This window comes from Acinonyx jubatus, chromosome B3, assembly GCF_027475565.1.
Source record: "Acinonyx jubatus isolate Ajub_Pintada_27869175 chromosome B3, VMU_Ajub_asm_v1.0, whole genome shotgun sequence".
NCBI classification, from domain to species: Eukaryota; Metazoa; Chordata; class Mammalia; order Carnivora; family Felidae; genus Acinonyx; species Acinonyx jubatus.
In genome coordinates this window covers 32,007,058-32,034,547 of record NC_069386.1, presented here as the reverse complement: position 1 = coordinate 32,034,547, position 27,490 = coordinate 32,007,058, and the positions used below count along the sequence as shown (strand labels likewise).

General features: G+C 51.8%; 1 protein-coding gene across 1 annotated transcript in view; it reads right to left on the bottom strand.

Annotated features, from left to right (window-relative positions):
* Positions 1–9,001: 9,001 nt before the first annotated feature.
* HCN4 (hyperpolarization activated cyclic nucleotide gated potassium channel 4) overlaps positions 9,002–27,490 on the bottom strand; it is a 44,952-nt gene continuing 26,463 nt past the window's right edge. The window contains exons 3-8 of the mRNA XM_027067734.2: positions 19,959–20,120; positions 17,662–17,880; positions 13,996–14,142; positions 13,657–13,897; positions 13,204–13,368; positions 9,002–13,103 (exon numbers count right to left, since the gene is read on the bottom strand). Coding sequence (XP_026923535.2) covers positions 11,638–13,103; positions 13,204–13,368; positions 13,657–13,897; positions 13,996–14,142; positions 17,662–17,880; positions 19,959–20,120 — 2,400 coding nt within the window. The 3' untranslated portion in view covers positions 9,002–11,637. The remainder of the gene's footprint in view (positions 13,104–13,203; positions 13,369–13,656; positions 13,898–13,995; positions 14,143–17,661; positions 17,881–19,958; positions 20,121–27,490) is intronic.

Below are 27,490 nucleotides of genomic sequence, written 5' to 3'. Positions count from 1 at the left end.
TATATCCCGCCATTCCTTTCTGGCCTGCCAAGTTTCTGTGGATAAGTCTGCTGCAAACCTGATCTGTCTTTCCTTGTAGGTTAGGGACTTTTTTCCCTTGCTGCTTTCATGATTCTCTCCTTGCCTGACTATTTTGTGAATTTGACTATGATATGCCTTGTTAATGATAGGTTTTTGTTGAATCTAATGGGGGTCCTCTGTGCTTCCTGGATTTTGATGTCTGTGTCTTTCCCCACGTTAGGAAAGTTTTCCGCTATGATTTGTTCACATAACCCTTCTACCCCTATTTCTCTCTCTTCCTCCTCTGGAACCCCTATGATTCTGATGTTGTTCCTTTTTAATGAGTCACTGATTTCTCTAAGTCTTAAACCGTGCTCTTTTGCCTTAATCTCCCTCTTTTTTTCTGCTTCGTTATTCTCTATAAGTTTGTCCTCCATATCGCTGATTCTCTGTTCTGCCTCATCCATCTTTGCTGCCGCTGCATCCATCCATGATTGCAGCTCAGCTATAGCATTTTTAATTTCATTCTGGCTATTTTTTACTTCTTTTATCTCCACAGAAAGGGATTCTAATCTATTTTAAACTCCAGCTAGTATTCTTATTATCGTGATTCTAAATTCTGGTTCAGACATCTTGCTTGTGTCTGTGTTGGTTAAATCCCTGGCTGTCATTTCTTCATGCTCTTTTTTGGGGGGTGAATTCCTTCATTTTGTCATTTTGAAGGGAGAAAAGGAATTAATGAGGTAGAAAAATTGAAATTAAAAATTAAAATTAAAAAATATTACAATTAAAAATTAAAAATACACACACACAAAAATCGAATAGATGCTAGATCATAGGTGTGTTTTGGTCTGGGTATAGAAAGTGGTTTGACAGATTAGAGAAGCAAACAAACAAACAAAAAAGGGGGGGGTGAGAGAAAGAAAAAAAAAGGAAATCGTTTGAGAATTTGAAAAAATGAATACACTAAAGTAGACTAAAGTACACAAAAGTACAGAATATAGTAGAAAAAAATTATAGAAAAATATTTTTGATAAAAATTAAAAAGAAATATGAATTTTTTCATTTTCTGTATTTAAGAAAAAAGAAAAGAAATGAAAAAGAAAAAAGAAAAGACAAAAAAAAGAAATCGTTTGAAAATTTGAAAAAGTGAATACACTATAGTAGACTGAAATAAAATGATGGGAGTAAGATAGAATTTGAAAAAATTTACATAAAAGCAAAAAATATAGTAATAAAAATTAAATAAAAATATTTTAAAAAGAAATTGAAAGTAAAAATGAAGTTTTTCTGCATTCAAGAAAAGAAAAGAAATGAAAAAGAGAAAGAAAAAAAGAAAGGAAAAAGGAACTTGTTTGAAAATTTGAAAAGGTGAATACAGTGAAGTAGACTAAGATAAAATGATGGAAGTAAAGTAGAATTTGAAAAAACTTACACAAAAGTAAAAAATATAGTAATAAAAATTAAAGACAGATATTTTTAATAAAAATTGAAAATAAAAATGAGTTTTTTCTCTTTCTGTATTCAAGAAAAGGAAAAGAATTGTAAAAGAGAAAAAGAGAGAGAAAAAAAATTGAATAGATGAACCTGCTAACAGATTGACATAGGACTGAAATTGCTTCGTTTTCCCCTAGAGGTCAGTCCATACATGGACTGGCTCTTTATAGTCCATAAATTAAGCCGGCGGTGAGGTTTGTGTTCTTGAAGAACGAACTTGGCCCAGTTGGGCAGAGCTCGGTGTAACATCTCCACTCTCCCCTAGATGGCGCTGCTAGCCTACTGGGGTGGATTGTTGCGGTGCTCGTCGGTGCGCGTGCGCATGCGCTGGAGCGGTGAAAAATGGCGCCACCCAGCCACCGAGTCTGTTCTCCCAGATCAGCAATCGCGCACCGGTCCTTCATCTTCAGCTCTTATCCACTCCTTGCTTTTCCACTCTCTGTGACCAGGCCCCAGGCAGTACCTCTCTCCCAAGTTCTGTCTCAGATGCAGCTGTCCTCCCCGGCCCCTTACCTCTGAAGGACTGCAGCTTTGACCCACTCCGCCCCTCTGCGGGAGGGTCTCACGGAGCAAGGGCGGAATCAGCAATGGCCGAATGTCAGCTGCACCCAGGAAAGCCCGCTGGACCCTGCTGTTGCCAGTGCCCCAGACTGCGGCCAAGTGCCAGCCCCCCCGCCCCCCCCCCCCCCCCCGCAAAAAAAATCGCAAGACAGTGTAGCCTCAGCATTTCAGGGACCATGGGAAATTGCAACACACATCTGACACCAGGCTTCACCCTCAACAACCTTGTCCCAGCACCAGCGAATGTGGCTGCCTTCTGGGGTCTGCTGGGACCAGGTGGCTTCAACAGTCTCTACCAAATGTCCTTCCAGCAGTGGAACTGCTTTCCCCGTGTGGCCTGAGAACCTCCCTGACCCCATTCTGTTCCTGGGGATTCACCTTTCCCACCAGTGCACCGCCAGGTATGGAGCTGAGGAGTTGCAGCCTTTGCGCTCCCCTTGTTTACAGTCTTCATGGAATTTAAACCCTCTCCTTTCTCCTTTCTTCCTTTTTTAGTTTAGTCCCTACGGCTGTTTCCAATTTTCCACTTTATCTCCAGCTACTTTTGGGGAGGGGTGCTTTTCCCGTATGCTCCCCCCACTGCAGTCTCCATCCTCTCTCCGCCCTCAGGGCTTCTTGCCCCCCAAGTTCAGCTCTTTGTGTCACGTACCTGCTGAATTCTGTGGTTCAGGTTGTGCAGATTGTTGTGTTAATCTTCCAATCGGTTTTCTAGGTGTGTAGGATGGTTTAGTGTTGGTCTGGCTGTATTTCAAGGACGTGAGACACACAAAAAACTTCCATGCTGTTCTGCCATCTTGGCCCCTCCCCTAAAGTATTTTTTATCTGTAGTAACGATTTTGTCTTAAAATCTACTTTGTCTCATATTAGTATAGCCATTCCAGCTCCCTTTTGGCTAAAATTTGTATGATGTGTCTTTTCATATCCTTTCAACTTACATGTGTATTTGAATATGAGGTGTGCTCTCACAGACAACATAGAGTTGGATTTTATATATATATGAGACATATTTAATATATTAAATAATATCAACAAATAGTATTATATATAATTTATTATGTTAATATATTCATAAATAATATAGTTATATTTTATTATATATTAAGATCTATCTATCAAAATTATATACTTTTATTATTCATTTTACCAGTTTCTGCCTTTTAATTTGGTTGTTTAATCTATTTACATTTTATGTAACTGCTGATAAGGTAAGATTTACATTTGTTATTTTGCTGTTTGTTTTCTGTCTTTATTTTTTTTGTCCTTCTCTTACTCTGTTACTGCCTTCCTTTGTGTTAAGTAAATATTTTCTAGTGTACCCTTTTACTCTCTTGTCAAAAGGCACAAATCTTAAAAGAAAAATTCGAGGGGTGCCTGGGTGGCTCAGTCAGTAAGGGTCCGACTTTGGCTCAGGTCATGATCTCATGGTTCGTGGGTTCGAGCCCGCATTGAACCTGGAGCCTCAGAACCTGGAGCCTGCTTTGGATTCTGTGTCTCCCTCTCTCTCTGCCTGCCACTAATGCGCTGTCTCTCTCTCTCTCAAAAATAAATAAACATTTTTTTAAAAATTTGGTAAGTTGAACATCATCAAAATTAAAAATGTTTACTTTTTCAAGACATGGTTAAGAAATTTAAAAGGCAAGCCAAAAACTGGGAGAAAATATTTACAAAATATGTATATTATAAAGGGCTTGTATTCTGAATATATTATTTAAAATTTAATATGAAGAAAACTAAGAAAAAAAATGACCCAGTAAAAACCAATGGGTAAAGATTGGAGCAGTCACTTTACCAAACAACACATATGGATAGCAAATAAAGGCCTGAAAATCTGCTCAACATCTTTAGCCACTATGGAAATGCAAATCAAAACTAGGAGATAAACATTACACATACTTTTGATGATAAAAATAAAAGACTGACAATATCAAGTGTTGCCAGGATGGGTGGTAACCAAAACGCTCCTAGAATTGCTGGTGGATGGCAATGGAAGACAGTATTCCAGCTCAAAAAAATATTCTAGCAGTTTCTTAGAAAGTTAAACATATACTTAGCGTATGACCCAACAGCGTCACTCCTGGATATTTATTCAAGATAAATGCAAATCCATGTCCACATGAAGACTTGAACATGAGTGTTCATAGGAGATTGATTGATTGATTGACTCATTTTTTTTTTTTTTTGAGAGAGAGGGAGTGGGAGAATCCCAAGCAGCCTCCACACTGTCAGCACAGAGCCTGACAGGGGGCTTGAACCCACAAACCGTGAGATCATGACCTGAACCAAAATCAAGAGCTGGATGCTTAACCGACTGAGCCACCCAAGCACCCCTGGAGTCTTATTCTTCATGGCCCAAAACTAGAAACAATCCTATTGTTCAACATTTGGTGAATGACTAAGCCAATCGTGGCATCTCCATAAAGGGAGTGTTTGCTCTACAATACACACGACACACACAGATCTTAAAAACTTCAGACTCATTGAAAGAAATTAGATGCAAGAGGGGCATATTTAATGATTCATTCCATTTATATGAAATTTCTAGAAAAAACAAAACGTTAGTGACAGAGGCAGACCACCAGGGGCCAGGAGAAGGAGGGCAGGGGTTGACTGAAAAGGGTCACGAGGCTCCGGAGGAGTGAAGGACATTTTCTAGATCTTCACTGGTGGGTTGCTTACAGGACTATGTACATTTGTCAAAATTCAGCCTCCGTAAAGCAAACAGATACGACTAGCAGTCGCAACATTAAAACAAGGGATGAGGAATAAATCTAACAAAAGGTACAGACCGCCGTGAACTGTAAAGCCATGTGAAAGATTTGGCAGAGGCAGTTAATGCCCAGCGAATATTCCACACGCTTCCTCACGTGCCACAGCCTCCTTGGCGGTTACGAGATAGCCAAGTGACAACAGACCATGAGAGGAAGTGAAGCATGTCTCTGCTGGACAGAAGTGGTCCACGATCACTCACCTCTTCCAGTTGCCTCTGCTCCTCCCATAGCATCTTGGACACCAGGGGTTCCAGCTGGTATCAGTGAGGAGAGTGGCTGCCTGGCCTGCAGGGGGCTTTCCCTAAGCTGGAATAAACCCTCCTTGTGTAAGACCATTGAAATTTGGAGCTTTTCCTGTTGGGGCAGCTAAGTGCTAATTATCCTGACGAGTATATATATAGCTAGATAGATATAAAAAAACACATTAAAGAAGACCCAGGTGTGGGGAAAGTTATACTCTGTTCATCCATAGGAATACAAATTTTAATAATAATGCTCATGTAATTTCAAATGAGAAGTCCATTGAATTCTTCATGCATCTTAACAAACTGATTGTACAATGTATATGGTAATACAAAGAGACTAGAATAGCCAAGACGTTCTTTAAGAGGAAGAAGGTGGGGACTCGCTCAACTAAATATTAACGTACTTTATAAAGCTATAGTAAGACAGGTACTGTTTGAACAAGGACAGGCAAGGACAGGTGCTGAACACAGAGCCTCAACATAGACCCAGAGATGATACATAGTGACACTGTAAATTAGTAGGAACAATTGGTTATCCATATGTGGTAAAAATGAAACTGAATTCTGTCCTGATACCATACCAAAGTTAAGATCCGGTAGGTTAAGCAACACTTCACATTTTTGCAAATTAATATAGAAAAATATCTTTATAACATCAGAGAAAGATAGGTTTCTTAAACCAGCAAAAAAGACACTAAAGAAATACTAGACATTTTTTTTAATATTGCTAAAGTTGATCTCATTAAAACGTAAAACTTCTGTTTATCAAAGAACACCAAAAAAAAGTGAAAATAAAAGCCATAAAGAGGAAGAAGATGCTTGTAACACATCTAACGAACAAAGAATTTGCTCCCCAAATAGATGTGTGTGTGTGTGTGTGAAACTACTACAAATCAATAAAAAGATAATAAGAAATCAGGCAAAATACATTGAAAAAATATTTCTCAGAGGAGGAAATACAAATGGCAAATGGATATATTAAAAAATATTCAACTGTACTAGTAATCAGGGATTTGCACATTAAAACATAATCAGGTGTCACTAGATTGGGAAAAATAACAAAGTCTGATGATTCCAATTATTGGCAAGAACGTGGGGCAGGAGTAAGTCATACCCTGTAGGTGGGAGGTATAAATTGTTAAAACCACTTAAAACTGTTTGTCATTATCTTGTAAAGCCAAGAGTAACTCACCCTATGACTCAGTTATTCTGCTTCTAGATACAGAATCTAGAGATCTTTTTACACTTCTTTATCCGGAGCCACAAAGAAGAATGTTTCTAGTAGCTGTGTTTGTAATAACAGGACCTGGAAGTAACCAGAATAGCCATCTCCAGAAGAATACCTATGAACATGGCATATTCATATATTGGAATGCTGTACAGCAGTGAAAATGAATTAACTAGCTCTATGCATCAACAGGGTCCCAAAATTACAATATTGAACCAAAAAAAGCAAATTACTAAAGAATACATACAGCATGATACCACTGTGCAAAGTTCAGAATTTTACAAATGTATTCAGTGGTGTACAAATTGGAAAGGGCAGGCAATGAAAAGATAGATCATTTGCAAAGAAACTGAAAACAAGAAAACTAAAACTCAGTTTGCTTTTTACGATCACTGTCTATCAGCAATTCTGAATATTATTATTGATAACTGCCCCCCCCCCCCAGCAAAGACAACTAGTTCCAATCCCTATCCCCCAACCTTGGTAAGCAACCGAACACATTGTTTAGACATGCTTTATTTTGGTAGTAAAAGTGTCAGGAAAAGTAAGGGGATGATAGTGGTACATGGTTGCTTTATCATATTTTTAATGTCTTATTTATGTATTTATTATGTGTTTATATCTTCTTCTGTGTGTGTGAAATATTCCACCCTCAAGAGAAAGGGAATTGAGGAAGCAACATCAACAAGGGGCGGGGCGGGGTCGGAGAGGACCACTCTGTAGTGATGTCCTTGTCTAGAGCTATTGGTGGGGAGGAGGTGGGAGCCAGATTGTGGTGGAGGAAGAAGTGACTTGGAGGAAAGGAAATGAGGGTGGGGAATGGAGACAACTCTCAAGAAGTTTGGCTGGGAAGAAACAGAGTTGACGGAGGGATTTTATTCAACTTTTTAAGTGTTTTTTCAAAAATGTCAATCTGGCTTATCCCCACAAAGGCAGAAAGGGTGACTTCAGTCCTGCCCACCGCGATGGTAGCGGCACATGGAACCGAAGCCTGGGGTGTGGTGACACTTCTGGGGGTGGGGGACGCTGCCTATGTGGAGGGGAGGGAGGGTCTTATGGCCAGTGTTGTTCGGAATTGCTGGTAGATGGTGATGATGACAGATATAAGAGAAAGCAACCTGGCGTTTAGTCATTTTTATTCTTGCTTTTAAATTCTTACAGACAACACCACCTTTCTTGCCTGCGCCCAGACAGACTGCTCCTGCCATCAGCCCCTTGGCATGTCACCACGGAGAGGGGCAGGATTGGAGTCCCCAGTGCCAGGTGTGCATCCTGGTCCCTGCACATTCTCGTGGACTGGTCTGGTCCAAGTTCCTCGCCCTGTTGAGTGTAGGTGCCCTTCTGCTCACTGTAACTGAGGTGAATTCTGAGTGGTCAGGGTTGTGTGGGTAGAAGGAGAGAAGGGGAAATCACCAGCGCCTGGCACACGGTGGGTACTTACCAAGGGTCCTTTTGGAGTCAGGGAACAGAGAAGATCGTGATTGGTGTTGCCTGGGTCCCCCAGTGGAGCAGCAAGGCCCTGTGCTGTGCAGGTACCTGGGGTGATGTGTCCTGGGTAGGTAGGGGGGTGGATGGGGGTGAGTATCCTTGGGACCGCTGAAGTACACGTCTGCCCCTCGAGATTTGGCTGGACTAAATCACTCTTCTTCGAAAAGACTTCCCCAGAGCCTCAAAGGCCAGGCCTGTGTCCCACCTCTGCCCTCCCCTGGGTCCCTGAGGAAGTGCCTGCTGCCTGGGCCGCAGGGGGCAGTTGTCATGGGGACGCCAGGCCTGCCAAGCTGCCTCCTTAGCAACGGGACTCCGGGGCCGGTTACCATGGAAACAACATCCAGTTGGCAATCCGTGATGGGGACCGGGTTCCCTGCCCTTTGCTGAGGGCTTTCCCCTCCTCCTGCAGGCGGCCACGTGGCAGTCCCCGAGCCCAGCAGGGAGCCCCGGGGACTTCACTTTTCCAGCCATGGATGGCTGCCTGTCCCCTACGGCAAGGTCGCAGAGCTGATAGGCACCGTCTGTGGCCTGGGGAGAGTGGGGGCACCTGCCTGAGGGCTTCACAGAGAGTCTGGGGGCCAAGCCCAGGGCCCCCACCCCTCAGCAGGGAGTGGGTGCCACACCTCTTAACAGCGAAGCCACCAATCCTGAGTGTGCCCTCAGGTTCCCCAACCCACACGGCAGCCCAGCGGCTGTTCCCTGTCCTTGGCCATTCTGAAAGGCAATCCTCTGTCCTGGCCATGACACCCTACCCCCAGCCTGGTCACCTCTTGCCCCCCAGCCTCCCTCCAGTTACTGAGGGCTCAGGCTAAAATGGCATTTCACTCTTCAGTATCCAACTGGAGTCCACATGCACACTGACTATCCTCCTGCCCCGATGGGGAGCACCAAGGAGCCCTAAAAGCTGGGGTGGGAAGGGTCTGAGCCAGGGTCTCCTCCACCAGCCGACAAAGGACACTCACACACTCTCACGCTCCTCCTTAATGACTCACCAGCCCGTAAACAGTGAACACCAGCCCCCACAGCCAGACCTCTCACACTCCCTTGCACATGTGACCCCTGCTCTGGGGCACAGATTTGTACACACAAGTGCCCCCGTGTGCTCTAGGGGCCATGTCCCACCACCCACCACAGGCTGGCTCCTGAGCCTCCAGTATATCCCACTGACCTTACTCTCCAATCCCAATCCCTGACACCTGGAAAAAGACAGCATCTGCTGGAATTTTTTTATTTAAATAAAATATACAACACGGTGCATTTACCGTTTTCTGTTTTAAAAGTGGTAGATTTGAAAATTGCTTGTGGGGGATTGGGGATGAGTGGGCCTGCTGACTGGACCTGGCTTTCCCAGTCTCTGAGGAGTGGCTGGACGGGGTCAGAGCTTTTATAAAATTGTGTGTGTGTGTGTGTGTGTGTGTGTGTGTGTGTGAAGAGGGTAGTGAGGCCAGGCCCTGATGGCAAGGGGGGTGGTCCTCACTCCTCATGGCCCTCCCCCCACCCCATCACCTCCAGGACTAGACTGGTTTTGGATCGAGTCCTGTTCCCTTCCTTGGGGGGAGGGCGGGACAGGGGTGTGTGCAGAACTCACGTTGAGGCTGCCACTTAAATCCTTCCAGTTCTGAGAACTCCCTGGGCCTGAGGGGTATTCTCCTGCCCCACTAGAGACCAGGGCCAGGTGCTTAGTCTCCCCCCAGGATCCTTCCCCACCTTCTCTCCTGGATGACTGCCTCCCTGTCCCTGTGGCCCAACCATGGAGAAATTGGCCTGCCCTACATCCCAGGACGACTCAGGACAAAACCTGATGGTGACATCATTCTGGTTGGAGCATGGAGGGGGTTCCTGGATGGACAAGGCGAGACCAACCCTCCTCACTGTGCAGGTCCTGGCAGCCATATCTGCTCTTGCCTGATAGAAGCGGACCATTAATCTTGGCTCTGTTGTCCGGGAGGAGGAGCATGCTTCAGGAGGCACCCGAGCAACTTTCACGTTGGCCCCTCACTCTGAACCTGCTTCTGGCTCCCAGGTGCCTTCAGAATTGAGCCAATCCCCTTAGCCTCTCATCCAGGGCCCTCCCTGGATCTCCACCCAAAGCCCCTGACTCTACAACTGTTCATCCACCTCAGTCTCGTCCTCACTGGGCGCTCCATCCCACCCCTACTCTCCTCTTCTTGACACTCCCCTTCTCTTCCCTTTCCTTCCTTCTTCCTTTCTTCCCTCTGACACTTCCACCTCTCAAGGCCTGGCTCAAGCCCACCACCGGCCACAGGAGGCCCTTCAGGAGGCCCAGGCACCTCCTGTGTCCTGAGATCATAAGATCCTGGAGCCCTCAGCTGAAGTTCTCTGAGCTCTTACCATAGCTTGTTGGAGCAATGGCTGGGCACATGAGGGATCAGAGGAAACATTTATTGAGCACCTACTATGGTGTGTGCCAGGCTCTGGGCTGAGCATTTCACATCTACTTTTCTCATCTGGTCCTCATAGGTCCTTGTGAAGCAGTACCATGATTATTCCCATTTTACAAGTGAGGTAACAGACTCAGGTCAGATAATTTGCCCAAGGTGATATAGCTAAATGGCAGGGCTGGGATTCGAACCCAGGTCTGATTCCTTCCAAAATCTGGTCTCTTCCCACAGCACTACAATTGAAGACTCACTTAGCCCCGCTCAACAATTGCTTATGGAAGGGACATAGGATATGGCCACAGGCAGGCGTGGATTTAAACCTCAGATCAGTCCTGGCTCTGCCACTCCTAGTTACAGGATTCTGGGAAAAATACAGCCAAACTCAGTTTCTTCACTGTGAAATGGGGAGAATCAAAGTACCTACCTCATCGTCTTTGTGAAATTGAGGGAGTTAACGTGTGTAAAGTGCTAAACCAGTGCTTGGCACAGAGCAGACTCAATAAGTAGAAGTCCCCCTCACCTCCCACTGTACAGATGGGAAAATTGAGGGCCACGGAGGTGACAGGATGTGCTTGAGGCCCCACAGGGAAGGAGCAGTCTTCTGCCTCCATGTGGTGAGAGGTTGGGCTGAGACTGGATTTGAGACCAGAGATGGGGAGAAAGGGAGCCTGCTGAGAGGTCCTGGGGTCCTCTTCCCTGAGGACTGCAAAGAACACTTCCCCGAGACCCTGTGGTGTCCAGCCCGAGGGCCAAGGCGTGTTGCTGGATGTAAAGTGACCTGGGTGTCCTGGCAACATGGGGTTAAAATGTGCACACATGTGAGTGGCTATCTACATGGCTCTACAGAGCGCTACATAACTATACATATACACATCTTACATACATATACATATACATATACATGTTCATATACATATCTTGCTAAGTTTGCAGTAGAAAAAACGCAAGACCCTCAGGGCCCTGGCCCCATTTTTGTCTCAAGGACTCAGGCGACTGAGGCTCCCCAGAAACACATCCAAGGGCAACACTTTCCTACCCCCATAGAATGGGGCTCCAAGTTCACAGCTAGGGGGCTAGTGGTGCCTGTTGCCCTAAAACAAATACAATAAACAGATCTGCTCTAAGAACCCCAAACATGGGTCACCCCCACCCCGCCAAGCCCCAGAGACCCCACCTGCCTTCTTCTGGCTTTTGCCTTTTGGGCCCTGCCTGCTTCCCTCCCCCCTCCCTCCCTCTAGTGCTGTGTATTAAAATAGTCTATAAAAGCAAGTGACCAAAAATCTATAGCTCTAAGAATACCTGGTTATTTTCTGCTGTCTTTTTTCTGGTGTGGGTTTTTTTTTTTTAAATGATAATTATTGTTATTGGTATATCTCCTAATCACAGTTAAACCTGAAGGAAGAAAGAAGGGAGAAAAAGGGAGAGAAGAGGGAGGGAGGGGCCCCAGCTCATAGATTGGACGGCAGTTTGGAGCGCACCGGCTCAGACCTGGCCCCAGGTTCCCTCTGGGGGGCAGCAGTCAGAGGGGGGCCCCCAGAAGAGGCGGCTCTTGCCCCAAACAAAGAAAGAGGGGGTGGCAAAGAACCTGAGGATGTCTTCCGAGGCAGAGTGACATGCTGGCCGGGGACGGCACCATAGGGCCTCCCCGGGGGACCGAGGCCCCCGCTGCCCCCGCTGGCGCCTCCAGCTCTGGGGACCAGCGGGAAGGCAGCCACGGACTCCCCCGAGGAGTGCGGAGAGGCTCTGCGGAGAGTCTGCGCCCCGTCCTGGGGCAGGGCCGGCTGAGAGGCTGAGATGAGCTTGAGGTCCTGGGTGAGGCGGCCTGGGGTGAGGGGTGGCGTGCCCCGGCGCTGGGGGACCTGGGGGGCCGGGGGGCTGGATGCGGGCGGCAGGAGCAAGGAACCGTGGGAGCCAGAGGCCCGAGGGGGGGCACTTGGGAAAGTTCTCGGGGGGCCTGGGCTGTGGCCAGGGGGGCTGAGACCTCCGCGGGGTGTAAAGGCTACGGGAGAAGCCCCCCCAGAGGCCCCGGCCACGAAGGACAGGCGCTCCGGTTGCCGCGGGGGCGTCTCTGGCGTACTTGGTGGGCCGGCGGCCAGACCTGGGGACAGCTCCCCGGGAGGCTGGCCCAGCTGCCCGGGGCTGGACGACGGGGACCGGGATGAGGGCGGGGGCGGCAGGAAATGCTCCAGGAGTCCCAGGCCCCCCCGGGCCCCCGGCAGCGGCGGCGGCGGCTGGTTGGCCTGCGGCGAGCGGGCGCCGGGCTGCAGCGGGGTGAGCAGCGGAGAGTCGGACGAGGACAGGGAGCCGCCCAGCGCCTTATGGAAGTGGCTGAAGCCGGCGGCGGCGGTGGCGGCGGCGGCGGCGGTGGCGGACGGCGTGGGAGCCGGGGAGGAGCCGCCGAGCCCGGGGGGCGGGGAAGAGCTGGACGAGGGCAGCAGGGGGCTCAGGCCCGCGGGCGCGGAGAATCCGGCCAGCTGCTGGATGTGGAAGGAGGAGGAGGACGGCGTGTCCACCTGCGACGGGCTGCTGGCGGGCGAGGCGGAGCCCAGCGCCGACGGGATCAGGGACTGCAGCCGCTTCAGGTGCCTGGGCGTCTGTCCCGCCCCGAGGCTGCCTAGCCCGGGGCCGGGAGGAGGGCGGAAGATGGCAGCGGGCAGGCGGGGGTGGTGGGTGAGCGCGATGGCCACCGAGGTGGTGGCCGCGGCGGCCTGCAGCGGCGCCTGGATCAGCGGGGTCCAGATGACCGGCGTGGGGGTCGGGGTGGCGGAGGCGGCGGCCTGGACGCGGTGGGCACAGTGGGCCATCTCGCGGTCGTGCTGCACGATCTGCTGGATGATCTCGTTCTCCTGGTAGTTGAAGACGCCCGAGTTGAGGTCGTGCTGGACTTTGTGGAGGAGGATGGAGTTCTTCTTGCCTGGGCCGCAGAACGAGAGCAGGGGCTCAGGCCAGAGCAGGAGGCGGGGTTGGGGAGGGGGGAGGCCCCAGCCCAGCCGCCCTCTTGCCCGGCCCCTCACCAATGCGGTCCAGGCGGTCCAGGGCCACCGTCTCGAAGGCCCGCCGCATCATGGGGTACTCCTCCAGCACCTCGTTGAAGTTGTCCACGCTCAGTGAGTAGAGGCGACAGTAGGTGTCAGCCCTCACGCTGGCCGTGCGCCGGCCCCGGGTCAGCAGGCAGATCTCTGCCAGGACAGCAGGAGGGGAGAGGGAGCTGGAAGGGGCCTCCTGCTAGACCCCGACCTGGGTCCCCACTGTCTGGTACAGAAGCTTGACAGTCACAAGACTCCATCCCCGGCTGTGACCACACTAGATGTCCCCCAGTGGGTGCCAGGCTCTTCCAGTTCTGGGACCCCTATACTGGGCCACAGACACCCACTTCCAAGCAGTGGCCACGAGGGGCTCCAAACATCATCCTTTGTGTCTCTCCTGTCCATTCCCCTGTCCCCCCCAGGGCTCCCCGGCCACCTCACCTCCAAAGTAGGAGCCATCTGCCAGCTTGGTCTCCTTGTTGCCCTTGGTGAGCACACTGACCACACCGTGCTGGATGAAGTACATCTTCTTGCCGATGGTGCCTTCTCGGATGATGTAGTCCCCTGGCTGAAACACCTCGAAGCGCAGCTTGGTCAGCATGGATGTCACAAAGTTAGGATCCGCATTGGCAAACAGCGGCATGGAGGCCACCAGCTTCCGGCAGTTAAAGTTGATGATCTCCTGCTCCCCAGACAGGGTGGGTGGGGAGAGAGGGAGAAGGTGAGGGAGCCACCCAGCAGGAAGGAAGCTCCCTTCCCAGACGCCCCCACCCTGCTCACCTCCCTCAGTGGCTCGCTCAGCTCGCCCAGGATGCTCTCCTCATCGAACATCTTGCCCTGGTAGCGGTGCTCATAGTAGTCATGGATGCGCTGTCGGGTGTCGGGCGGGAGCTTGTGGAAGGACATGTACTGCTCCACCTGCTTGTACTGAGCCCCAGGAGAGAGGGAGAGGGCGTCACCTCCTGATCAGCCTCGGTCCTGCTGGTGACCAGAGCTGGCACTGACCCTGTGGGCCTTCTTGGCTGTCCCTGGCTCCTTGAGATTGAGATCCTTGGTGTGGGTGTGCCCCAAACAATGGCCCTGACTCCCAGCTGCTTGGGGTGGGGGAGGGCTCCATCAGCGTGTTCAATACTATGGAGATGGCTGGGGTCAATAGGGACTGTCCAAAGCCTACTTACAGGCCAACTGACCAGGAGATCAGTCAAGTTTCCTCTGCACATGGGTCTTTTCTGTGTCACACTATGGACCAAGGCTATGGACCAAGGAGGCTTCACTGACCCTGGAAGGAACTCTTTCCCACCAGTGATAACACTGGCATAGGCAGCGGGGCTGGGCTGCAATGGGTTAGGAGGACTGGAGGCTGCAGTCATGATGCCTGACCCGTCATATGGCGTGCATCCAAATGTGGCCCCAGCTGGGTCCAAGTCATTTTGTTGAAGACTGACTCTAGCCCACGGGAGGGCCAGAGTAGAGCAAGGTCCTTAATCAGAGGTTGGGGATAAGAGATTTGTGAGCCTATGTGCCCAGGGCTCAAACTAATAAGAAATGCTCCTGCCCACCCAGAGGTGAAGGATGGGTGCTGCCCCAGCCATCCTAGGACTGTGGGTGGAGAGTAGGGGTCCACAGGAACATGGTAGACAGAAACAGATTAGGCAATTAATAAATTTTTCCCACACTGAGATGTCAGGAAAGTTTCTCTACCCCAGGAACAAGCAGATTAGGGGAGCCTGTTCTCATACATTAGTACTTCCAAGAGGTGGGGTGGGGGGGTACACAGTGTGGCTACAGATAGATGCCAATAGACAACTGAGAGCTGAGAGATGAAGTTTCCTAAAGTTCTTCCAGCCAAGCTGACTCTGTCTGCTCAAAGTTGTACCCAGCCCCAGGGGACAGAACAGCTAGAGCTGTATCTTAGAGAATTCCCCATGCCTGCAGAATCAATAGTGGTGAAGAGGCAAGGTCTGGAGACAGGGATGGAGTTAGAAGGTTGCTGAAGTGGTCCACGTGAGAGCTAGTAGTGGGGACAAAGGGAGGTAATACATTTCAGAGAGATTTCAGAGAGAGATTCAGTGAATCATATTGGAGAGCCATTAGCTAAAGAAGAAAATAAAGACAACTCTCAAATGGAAAGCCACAAGAGGCTTGACTCTGCCCTAAAATGAACCCTGGTGCTTTTTCTGAACTGTCCCTGATTGTAGTCCCGGACTGAGCCCCAATCCTGGCCACACACTGAGCCTTCAGCCTGGTCACACACTCGACCCTAATCCTGGTCACATACTGGGCCCTCGCACTGATCCTGCAGTGAGCCCGATCCTCATCACACACTGATTCCTGCCCTGGTCACAGGCTGGGCCCTGACGCTGGCCCATATGGATTCCTCACCCGGCCCAGACTAAGCCCTGGCCTTTATAATCCAACTCCTTCTGTCCTTCCCCTTTCCAGTCCCCTCATTCCTAATCCAGACCCTTTGTTCTACTCGGGCTGATTTCTCTCTCACCCATCTACATACCTTTGTTGCTGCTCATCATAACGACTGGCCTAGAATTCTACTCTTCTACCTTCTCCTTCCTCTGCCTTCCCAAACTGACCCTCCCACCCTGCCCTGGCTCTGCAGGCTCTTCTGAGCTCTCCTTTTGGCAGCATGGGACCTGGGCCGCCATCTCTCGGTCACCCCACCAAAGGACAGCACCTGGAGCAGGCAGGCAGCCAGTTAATCCATACATACTGAGCCCTGCCTGACACTGCGAATTCAATGGGGATGGAGAGACCTGGGTCCTGCCCTCACAGAGCCACAGCCTGGATAGGGAAGAGGGGACGCTAAACAACCGATCACACAGATTAATTAAGCAATGGCAGGCGTACCAAGTGTGGCAAAAGGGAATTAGAGGGCATGGTGGGGTCACATGATGGGTGGGTCACGGACGGCTCACCACGGAGGCCAAGTGCAGGCTGAGAGGTGGAGAAATGGTCAGGTAAAAAGGAGAGAGGAGAATTCCAGGCTAGTGTTTGAGCCAAGGCCCTGTGGCAGGACATGTGTAAGGCTCTGGCGTGGCTGGAATAGAGGGCTGTGGGCCCATGGCTTGATCCGGGCATGAGAAGGGCAGGGGCCAGGGGTGCCCAGATGGCTTAGTTGGTTGAGCATCCAGCTCTTGATTTCAGCTCAGGTCATGAGATCGAGCCCTGCATCAAGGGGATTCTCTCTCTCCCTCCCTCTCTGCCCCTCCCCCACACAATCACACTCTCTCTTTTTCTCTCTCTCTCAAAAATAAAATAAATAGGGGTGCCTGGGTGGCTCAGTTGGTTAAGCATCTGACTTCGGCTCAGGTCATGATTTGATGGTTCGTGGGTTCGAGCCCCGCATTGGGCTCTGTGCTGACAGCTCAGAGCCTGGAGCCTACTTCAGATTCTGTGTCTCCCTCTCTCTCTGCCCCTCCCCTGCTTGTGCTCATTCTCTCTCAAAAATAAATGAATAAACATTTAAAATAAATAAATAAAATAAAAACATTAAGAAAACAAAAAAAGGAAGGGCAGGGGCCAGATTATGCCCCTTAAAGGCCAGGCTGAGGAAACACACCTCAGAGTTCCTCTGCATGTAGGAGTAACGTGAAGACTGTAACAAGTTTTAAGCAGGGTGATGTGATCAGCTTTACCTTTTTAAAATGCCTGCTCTACCTGCCACGTAGAAGATGGAGTAGAAGGTGGTGGACGGAGTCCACTTGGCCAATAAATATTGAATGGCTTGCTCTATGCTAACACAGTCTTAGTGGTTGGCAGGTACCATTCACTCCTCGTAAATGCCATGATATGACTGACCCCTTCTAATGTCCCCATCTTACAGATGAGCAAATGGGGCGCAGAGACGTGAAGGGACATGCCCGCGCTCCACAGACAGCTGGTTATATCATTTGGGCCCCACTGCACAGAGGTGGCCGTAGAGCATGGTGGCGGGGGTAGCACTGAGAAAGACGGAAGGCCTGAGCCACCAGGGACCCAATGTGTGACAACTGGGAAAACACGCCAGCCACGGAGAGCAGCAGAATCGGCCAGAGAGGGAGGAGGAAAACCGAGGGTGTACGCTTACGGAAACCAAGTGCGAAGCCAGGGAGGGAGAGGTAACTGTCTAATGCCACTGACAAGCTGGGCGAGATGAGGACCCAAAGGAGCTATTGGCTTTAGCAACGCAGAGGACACTGGTGAACGTCAATTTAATGGGCTGAGATATGGATTCGGCAACCGGAAACAATGTGGGGGGTTGTTTATTGTAGGAATTTGTTCCACGAACAGGAGGCAAACTAAAAAGTTAACAGGCAAAGCCAGATGATGGTAGAGGACAGAACATGTGGGGGGCCTGGTGGGGACCCACTGGCTGCCAGCCTGTGCTCCCTGGGAACCAATGGTCAGGTTCTCTCGGGAGCGCCCAGGATGGACCACAGCTTTCTGACCTACCTTTTCCTGGTACTGGCGCCGGGAGGAGTCCAGGGACTGGATGAGGGCGGTAGCATGGCCGATGAACATGGCGTAGCAGGTGGCGCCCACAATCATGCTGAGCATGGTGAGCCAGACGTCCGACATGCCTACAGGTGCCTGCCGTCCGTACCCAATGCACAGCATGTGGCTCATGGCCTTGAAGAGGGCATAGGAATACTGCTTTCCCCAGGAGTTGTTCTGTGGACAGATTGTGGGGTGGGTAGTGAATGGCCCGTCCTCTCATTAGCACCTAGAAAGATCCTTGCCACCTTCTGCTCGTCAGCCTAACTCTTTCCCAGTGTGTGAGCCCTGGGCTTCCAACCTGGCTGTTGGCTGAAAGCCTTGGGTGAGGGACAGGAGGTCCACGCTGGCAACCTGTGGTGACAGTGAATCCCCGACTTGGGCCTTTCCCTTGTTATCAGGGACAGGGATCAGACCGGCAGCCCCAGCAAAGGGAGGGGAGCCAGCCTCTCAGCCCCCATGGGGCAGCCTGGAGCCCCTCCCCCACCCAGCAGCCAAAGGCTCCAGGCCGAGCCACCCTGCTGTCCTCTGCTTGTTGAAATAGCCCTATCCCCCAACCAAATGACTGCCAAGTGAAGCCCATTTCCCCACTGACCTCAATTATAAAACCAGATACACTTCCCCTGGGGGGACAAGCTCTGGCAGCCTGAGCCAAAAACACTGCCCTCCTTTTGGGTGAGCAAAGTTTAGGTGCCACGGAGCTAACTCGCCTCCTGGGTGAGCCCCGCCAGAATCAGTCCAGGGCTGAGGCCATTAGTTGTCCTCCCCCATCGGGAGGTGGACTGTCTGGAACACACAATGCTTGGGGGCAGGAGAAGGGAGAAAGGGAGCGAGAGAGGCTCTTGGCTATTTTTGTCTCCAAAGCCACTCAGTGTCTCAAGGAAGTCTCTGTGTGGGAACGCTGGGCGCAGAAGGACCATTTCCTGAATTGAGTGCATGTGTGGGCCTGTCACCCTCACACAGAGGAAACTGTCCCAAAAGAGGAAGCTGCCAGATGAACCCCAGCACCTGCCACCTCCCCAGCGCCTCCCTGTTCACACAGGGAGTGTGTGAGCAACAGTGTGCACGACCTAGTGCGGAATCCACAGAGCCCCTGCCCAGAGCCCCAAACCCTTCCACGGTCACCAGGCTGTTCTTAGCACCCAGAGAAAGGCACAGGAGCTGCGTGCCATGTTCAAGGTCACTCAGAACGGTCCTAGACAAAGCCGAGCTGGTCTGGTGGTTCTCAGTCCAGACCAGGTTGGGAGGTCAGCGGGGCTGATCCAGGGGTGCTGGCCTGTGGTCCGGGCCTGGGGAACTGGGGTGGCCCCCAGCTGCCTCTCAGTCAGGGCTTCTGGCCTTACTGCAGAACCTCTGGGGACCGGGAAATTCAATCCATATGGCCGATTCATTTACACTTAGCTCATCAAAAGGCTGTTTTGTAAAGCCCTATTTGATGCTGAAAGATGCCTCAGGGTCTCTTTCACCTCTTTCAAAGCTGGTTTTTTGTCCCCTGGGGCCCTGGGGATTTGCCAACAGACCAAACCAACTGACTGGAGGCGGGAGGCAGGGGTTCACCAGACCCACAGAAATGCTCACAGGTCCAGGGGTCCCCACCCCGCCTGGTGCCCAATCTGTCCATGGGAGGCTGGGGGACTGACTCTACGCTATGGCTTCCCAGCCCCAATTCCATCTTCCCTCACCCACCACAGGGTTGGTGGTAGGGAGGTGGTAAGTCTTCCCAGCTGAGGGCCCCACCTATGAGCAGCAGGTGTGTATCTGGCGGCGGGGGAGGAATGGGGGGCAGGGGACAGCCCAGCTCAGCTGCTGGAGCAGAAGGAGGCCCTGTGTGATCTGGGAGTCGGGGCATTGCCAACAGCGCCTTTCATAGGTTTCCCTTTTCTTGGGTTCCGCTTTTAGGACTAGTCTGCCTCTGGGGAGCAGAGGTAGGACAGGAGCCCCCAGCCCAGCTTTGCCACTCTTGAGATAGTCTGAGAAAGGCCAAGGTTTCGTCTCCCTGAGTGAAGTTGGGACGAACACGAAGCTCCCAGCCGTGCTGGATGCTGTAAGAAGGCACAGGTAACCGCACGCAGCCCAGCGCTCTGGGACAGACAGATACTGGCTAGATCCATGCGCCCTTGGGCACCAGGCTGGCACCCCAGGATCCTACGTGTGGGGGCCCAGGAGTCCCAAGCCCTAGACCTACTCTGCCCACCTGTGCCTCGCTGGCTCCCCTCTTCCCAACGCCCAGAGGGAGGGCTGAGCCGCACACTCACCACCATGTTGTTGATGGACACCCAGCAGTCATCGGGGAAGTCCTGCAGCATGGGCACCAGGAACTGCAGGCAGCCGTCCCAGTGGCAGAGCAGGAGCATCATGCCGATGAGATTTACTATGCGCACCACGGCGCTGGCCAGGTCGTAGGTCATGTGGAAGATCTGCAGGCAGAGGGCAAGAAATTGGCCTGGATAGGTGGGCGGTCAGGAGGGGTCTCAGCTCGCCCCTGCGGCTGCTTGTGGGCGCCACTCCACGTGGACTTGGCAGAGCACCGGGCTGGGTGCAGGTGCAGGCTGTGGCAAGGGTGGGAAGGTGTCAGGCCGGGAGCCGGAAGCACACGGCAGGCTGTAGGGCCCCAGAGGGATGCCTCCTGGGTTGTGGGGGCCTCCCACGGGAAGTCCAGCCATCCAGGCCGATATGCAAAGGGAGGGCATCCGGAACCCCAAAGACCCCAAAGGGTGCAGAGAAGCTGCTTCATCTGCTTGCCTAGGCCGTGAGGACAACAGGGAGAAAGCCAGAGCCAGCGTGAGCCTCCTCCGGGGACCAGAGTCTGCAGTCTGGCCAGGGGCATGGTGCTTCCCTAAATCTGCCATTAGACGCTGAGGACCTACCAGGGGCAGTGGGCTCTGCTTAAGACAGCCACGGAACTGAAGGAGAAGCAGCACAGACACTCCAAGTTCACACAGCCCACTTCCACCCCATTCCTAGCTGTGTGCCCTTGAGAAAGTCCCTGACCTCTCTGAACATGCCTTCTCATCTGGAAAAGGGCAATAAAAATTCTTACCTGGATGGATTGTCAAAAGGATTCAATTATACATATAAAGTGCTTGGTACTGGCTATAGAAGTGTTCTATAAATTGCAAACCATTATTAATTGATAAGTGGTTAATAATTAATCTTTATGATTAGTTAATATGTGGTCGTAGTAATGCTCTCCCGTATCGTTTAATAAAGCACAGCACCCTCTGCCTGGGTGGCTCAGTCAGTTAAGCGTCCAACTCTGGATTTCAGCTCAGGTCAGGATCTCACAGTTCGTGGGTTCGAGCCCCTCACCAGGCTCTGCGCTAATGATGCGGAGCCTGCTTGGGATTCCTCTCTTCCCCTCTCTCTCTTTCTCTCCCCCACTCATTCTCTCTCTCCCCCCACTCAAAAATAAATTAAAAAACATAAAAACAAAATAAAATAAAGTACAGCCCCCTCAACCCCAGCCCAGTGGCACCCATGCATCCCCACTCTCGTGGCTTCTAGTGAGAGGCTGAAGCATGGGTGGGCGGGGCCAGGGTGGGCACATCAGCCCAGCACCCCCCGCCCACCACCCTCCTTCCAGAGCTGCTGCTTCGTCTGGTTTCAACAGGGCTCACCATGCTGACAGGGCACTGAGGGGACGGAGAGATGGAAGGAAGTCTGGAGGGAGGTCTCAGGAAGTTCTGGCCTTGCCTCTGGCCTGGGAGGCTCTAGGGGCAGCATGGGGTAGACTTTGGTAGCTGGCGGCAGGATATTCTGATACTAGCGACCTCAGTTTCCCCTTCTGAAATGTGGGCCTAGTTTGGGTCTAAGTTCTGAAAAGCCGAACATGAATCCTACTTGTCCCTCATCTCCAGGGTTGTGACCGCCCGTGGCTCCCTTAGTCGCATGACTCTGGATATTCCAGCTGAAAGGCTGTGGAGCCTTTTCAGGAGGAAGCGGACCTTGGAACGGCTGGTGGAGGGTGGTGCTGTACCACCCCCATGGCCCCGGTGACAGAGGGACAGTGACACCACACCTGAGTGTGGGCACGTGGTCCCACAGCCACCACCTCACTTAAACTCACCCTTTGCTGAAAATATCATTAATCCATTTTACATCAAGGCGCAGAGAAGTAAAGGAATTTGCCAAAGTCATGGCGGCAGCGGAAGAGGCATTATCTGAAGAAACCAGGGCTGCCTGCAGATTAGTGGGTTGGCCTGGTGAGGGAGGGGCTGTTTTCGGTGGCTCTGTTTGGCAGGTGAGACAGCTCAGACCCCAAGTGGCTGAGTGATGTGGCTGGATTCACACAAGCAGGACCCAGGGCTAGCCGGAACACCCCGACATCTCGCCTCCGCAGCCCAGTGCACAGACAGAGAGCTGTGTGTGCTGCAGCCTGGCCCCACGGGGGCCCCAAACCGGCCCCCCGTCCTCAGTGTGCCAGCTCCCAGCCAAACCGATACATTAGCGCAAGGAGTGGCAGGCACTAGCGACCAGGCAGGGCGGCTTGGGACTGGGGTCTCAGAGGCGGAGCAGGCCTGAGCACGACACCGGTGCCTCTCGCCATCGGTCCACTGCCAGCTGTGCCCTGGGACCTGGATCCCGAGCCCAGGAAGCTCCTCAGCCTCTCCCCACCGTTCCCCGCAGCTCCTGAATACCAGCACCACATCCTGGGCTCTGAGGGGAGATGCCCCTCCTGGCCCTTCCGTGCTTAGGTGAACACAACAGCTCTATGACCTTAGGCAAGTCACTAAACTTTCAAAGTCTCAGTTGACCAGGATGCCACCAGCTCTCCAGACTCAGAGGCTGGCAAGTGACGTGGGACCATCCGGTCTCAGAAATGGCCAGCACCTGCCCTCACGTCCCACCACATCTCAGCCTCCCCTCAGCTAAGACGAGCCAGGCATCTGCCCCCCATTGCTCAAGGTTGCTAGAGAAATTAAACTGGCTAAGAAAGTCTTCTGGGCCCTGAACACAACACAGGTGGGGTCATTATTACGAAGCTCCTTCATTTCCCAGCTGCTACAGACTAGATGTCTGTGTCCCTGTGAAATTCATATGTTGAGGCCCGAATCCCCACTGCGATGGGGTCTTTCGAAGGTGATTAGGTCGTTAAAGTGGCACCCTTATGGACGGGGTCAGGGCCCTTAGAAGAAGAGACATGAGAAGGAGGATCTCTCTCCACCCTGTGAGGACATAGCAAGAAGGTGACCATCCACAAACCAGGACGAGGGCCTTAGGCAGAACCCAACCACACTGGCACCCCGGTCTGCTCTCCAACCTCCAGAACTTCAGGAAATCACTGTTTGTTGTTTAAGCCCTGACGTCTGCGGTATTCTGTTATGACAGCCTGAGCTGGATGGTACCTATGGTGTCTAGGGCATAGAGTACTATGTAGTATATGCTGCAGAGTATAGTAGACTATATAGTATGTGGTATATAAAACAGTACTTGAGCTGAAGGAAGCCTTGGACCCCTTTTAGAAAGCATCCCAGGGGTGCCTGGGTGGCTCAGTCAGTTAGGCCGCCAGTTCTTGATTTCGGCTCAGGTCATGATCTCGTGGTCATGGGATCAAGTCCCACATTGGGCTCCATGGTCCTCTCTCTCCCTCTGCCCCTCCCCCACTTCTCCTCCCTCTCTCTCTCACGCTCAAAAAAAAAAAAAAGAAAAAGAAAAGAAGAGAAGAGAGAAGAGGAGAGAAAAGAAAAGAAAAGAAAAGAAAAGAAAAGAAAAGAAAAGAAAAGAAAAGAAAAGAAAAAAGAAAAAAAGAAAGAAAGAAAGCATCCCAGACTGGGGCAGCCCCTGAAAACTTTCCTCTACATGAATCACTTTGGGCCTTAGAGACAGAAGTATCAGGGTTGGCACGTTTTTATGCAGTACTTTCTTTTCCTTTGGCATCATCTATGTTTTTTGTTCCTTCGTGGCGAATTTTCTTCCACGATCAGGTGCTTGTCTAGCTTTGGCTTTATCACGACCTCAGCAACGAATATGGCAGAACACATGGTACGATCTCAGGAACTGAGAAGTGCTTAGCGACAAGGGTAAAGGTGAAGGTGATGATGACAGTGATGGGATGACTGCGATCAGGGCTGCCACACGTGTATATGGTGGTGTTAGGGAAAGGCCCCACCCTGCAGCCTGCCTCTGACCTTGCGGGAAGAAAATGGTGCCTTTTCCTGCAGGTGGGCACAGGCTCATGTGTCCTGCACAGAGCACAGTGGTGGTGGTGGTGCCAGTGTCAGGCTGAAGAAGCATGTGGATGTAGGGAAGGCCCATGGGGAGGCAGGGAGGGTGCTGGGAAGCAGTGGGAGGGTGGGAGTTTTCGGTGGGGGTGAGGGGTATTGTGGCTGACTGCACCAACGTGGCAAAATCTGAGCTTCCTGCCAAGAGTTGGGTCGGGGGTACATCCATTCAGGCTAGGAGGGCACCCAGGTGGTGAGGTCACTCGCCCCGGCCCCGACACTACGGCACCCAGGTGTGGTTGCCGAGAGTAAGGCTGGACGTTGCTGGGAGAGGCTGCTGAACACTTGTGTGTCCCTGCTGTGGGCTGGAGCCACAGGCCACCCGCAAGTCAGCTGCACTACACAAATATTTGTTTTGCTCTTTGTACCTCATTAAAACCCCCGTTTACGATGTTAGTTCTGACCGTGGGGGTTGAGTACTTCATTTCCAGGCCCTGCAAGGCTTGCTGGGTGGGCAGCCTGGGCAGCTTGCTCTCTGTGCCCCACAGGGCACTTGGGGGAGGCTCCGTATCTTCTGGCCACAGTGTGGAGACAGAGCGACATGTCCTCTACCTCGGCCAACCCCTTCTCATCACAGATGAGTTTCCTTATCTGTGCAATGGGTCAATAACTGCCAGCTCCCAGGGCTGTCTTGGGGATAAGGAGAGATGATGTCCACAGCTGGTACACAGTAGGTACTAAATGCATGTTGGTTCCTTTCCTTCCCTCTCTTCCCCAGCCTTCAAAGACAGAGTTGATTTCTCAGTCCTGGGAAGAGACCAGAAACTGGAGTTTCTGCCAAGCCTCTTCTTGGGGCCTAGTTGAGTTCCCTCCCAGGGACTCGTCTTCTCCTTAGGGAAAAAGAATAACTTCTCCTTGTGTCTCAGGGACCAGTGGCCACATTGAGGTCAGCAATCCCAGGCCTGAGAGGATGGCTGTTGCATGTGTATCCTGGGAAGAGCCTGGAGGTGCCCAAACTGAGGGTCATGCTGAGCCCCTTCCTGGGGCGCATAGAGAGGGCCAACCCCCTGCCCTGAGGACCACTCCTTGATTCCAAAAGGTAGAAAAATTGGGCCCATGGGAGAGGAGACTCATCAGGAGGCTCGGCCTCGGCCCAGCCTCCTGCCTCCAGCCTTCCTCCCCAGGATGGCTTCCCCGCTCCTGAGGGAAAGAAGAGGATTCTGGGATGGGTTGCTGGGGTGCAGGGCCTACAGGGGAACATCCGGAGGGGGGGCGACCAAGGTTTCTAACAATAGCCTCTGTGCCTGTAACAAGCTCACACCTCAGAGGGAGGGAAGAGGCTTGGCTGGGAGAGGCTTGGGTGGAGGATGCTGACCTAGATCGCCTGGGATGGAGGCAGAGGCTGGCATCCTCTGAGAGGGTGGCTGTCACCTGCCGAGACCTCCCCCTCCCCTAACTCCCAACACCTGCTAATACCACTAGAGAACTGTCTGATGGGGGGCTGAAGCCTGGGGGTCAGGAGTCTAGCATCTTACAGCTTCACCAGGGGTTATTTCCTCTTCACAGGTGGCTACCATTCTACCTGCCACCCGGGGCTGAAGACCATGTCCTCAGGATCAGCTAACACGATCCTTGCCGACAGAGGCTGGAGTGGGGACCAAGCTCCCACCTCCTAGACTATCAGAGCACACCTGACGGTCGGGGAAAGTGAAGCCTAGAAAAGGAAAGAGAGTCACATATGGAGTTAGAGGAGGAGACAGAGCAGGGTTTTCTCTACCAAATACCTCCTTTCCCATGTTTCATGTAGACCTGGGACCTCAAGGGTCTCCCTGCTCTTGCCTCCAGGACAAGTTGAGGCTAGAAGCCCCAGGACTGGGGCAGGCTATTGAGGATGTGGAGACAGGGTTTCTGGGACCAGCTGGGAAAACCCAATTCAATCCCAGGGGTCCAATGGGAGCCCTTGGTTGGGCGGTGTGCCCGGCAGAAGCCAGCTCAAAGCAATTTCCTCCCCAGCTGATAGGCAAGATAACAGTGTATGTGGAGGGGGTGGGGAGTCATCCATCTGGCCTCCTGGGATCTCCCTTCTGCCCACAAGATTGAGTACCAACTTCTAGTTCAGAGCCCTGACCTGAGGCCTCCTGGGGCCTCTGTCTGCCCCAGGAAAGGGCCAGGGCAAGAGCCTGCCTGACCAGTTCTGGATAGCCCAGAGAGGCAGCAGGGACAGAAGCCCTGGACAGAGCTCCCAGGACACATGGTGCAGGGACAGTAAAGAAGCACTTAGTTTCTATTCTCAGGCTCATCCTGCTGAACCACTGGCCATTCTGCCACTTCTCCCCAGATATCATGGCCCTCAGGGCCCAGGCATGAGGAAGGAGCAAGGATGGCTCCCAGGGGGCAGGGGCCTGGAGACACGAACCAATGCCAGAGAAGGCAAAGAGTGGCTATTTCTCTGCTTTTAATGACAATCTAGCTGTAAGTTCAAGACAAACAGAAGGTCGGGGTGTGGTGGTATCTTAGGGACTGAGGGAACCAACGTGGTCCAGTATTTTGACTTGGACGAGCCTGTTAGGGCATTCTAGGAAATATGCTTCCATTCTTCCTCTGCAGCCACTCAAAGGGGCCCAGCCACCGTCCCTTCCTCCTGCCCGGCACTGTCCCCTGTCAGGCCTGAGCTCAGCCCCACATGCCAACATCTCTCCATAACTGGATGTCCCATGGTTACCTCAAACCCGACCTGTCACACAGAACTCCTCACGCCACCCATCGACCCGCTCCGCTGCCTGCCTTCCCAATCTCGGCTGGGAGTCATCCCTAACAGAGGGACAGATAACAAAATCAAAGTCACCCCGCATTCAGGTGACCTAAGAATGCAGGGAGTGCATGGAACCCGGAATCAGGAGGCCCAGGTCCAAGACCCTAACACTGGGGCAGCTGACTCTTCTGACCCCTGTCCTCGCTGACAATCAGGAATAATAAATCCTGCCTGGCTTGCCTTGCCAGATAGGTGTGGCGAGCCAATAAGATAAGGGTTAGAAAGTATTTGAGAAAAGCAACCCCTCCCATAGAGGTATAGAGGATTATTAAGACAAGTGATTGGGGAGGGGCATTTATCAGATAGTTCACCAGGCTTTGTGCTAAGCATTTGGTAAATATCATCCCATTTAATTCTCAAGGCAATCCAGTGAGGATTAGACCCACTTTGCAGATAAGAGATTGAGGCTCAGGGAGGCAAGGTGGCACCAAGGTCACAGAGCCAGGCAGTGTGGAGCCAGGATCTTCATTCAGGTCTGAGAAGTGTAAAGCTCTGTGGCCGTTCACTGCACCAGACAGGCACTTCTCATTGCTGGGAGTCAACAGAGCTAACTGGGTTCTGCTCCAGCTCTTCCAGAGGCCTGCCGCATGACCTTGGGCAAGTCATTGCCCCTCCTCTGTCAGCAGGAATAATGCAAATTTTCCCAGGCAAGGAAAATTTCTGCCATGCAGGGATGCTGCCAGGCCGGTGTAGGCACTTCTGCAGCACAGGTGTTCATGACACCTCTGACCTCAATCTGCCAGTGCCCTAACCATCAGCCATGTGTGCTATTTGCCCAGGGCCCAGGCTGTTGCTGGGGTGGGGTGGGGTGGGG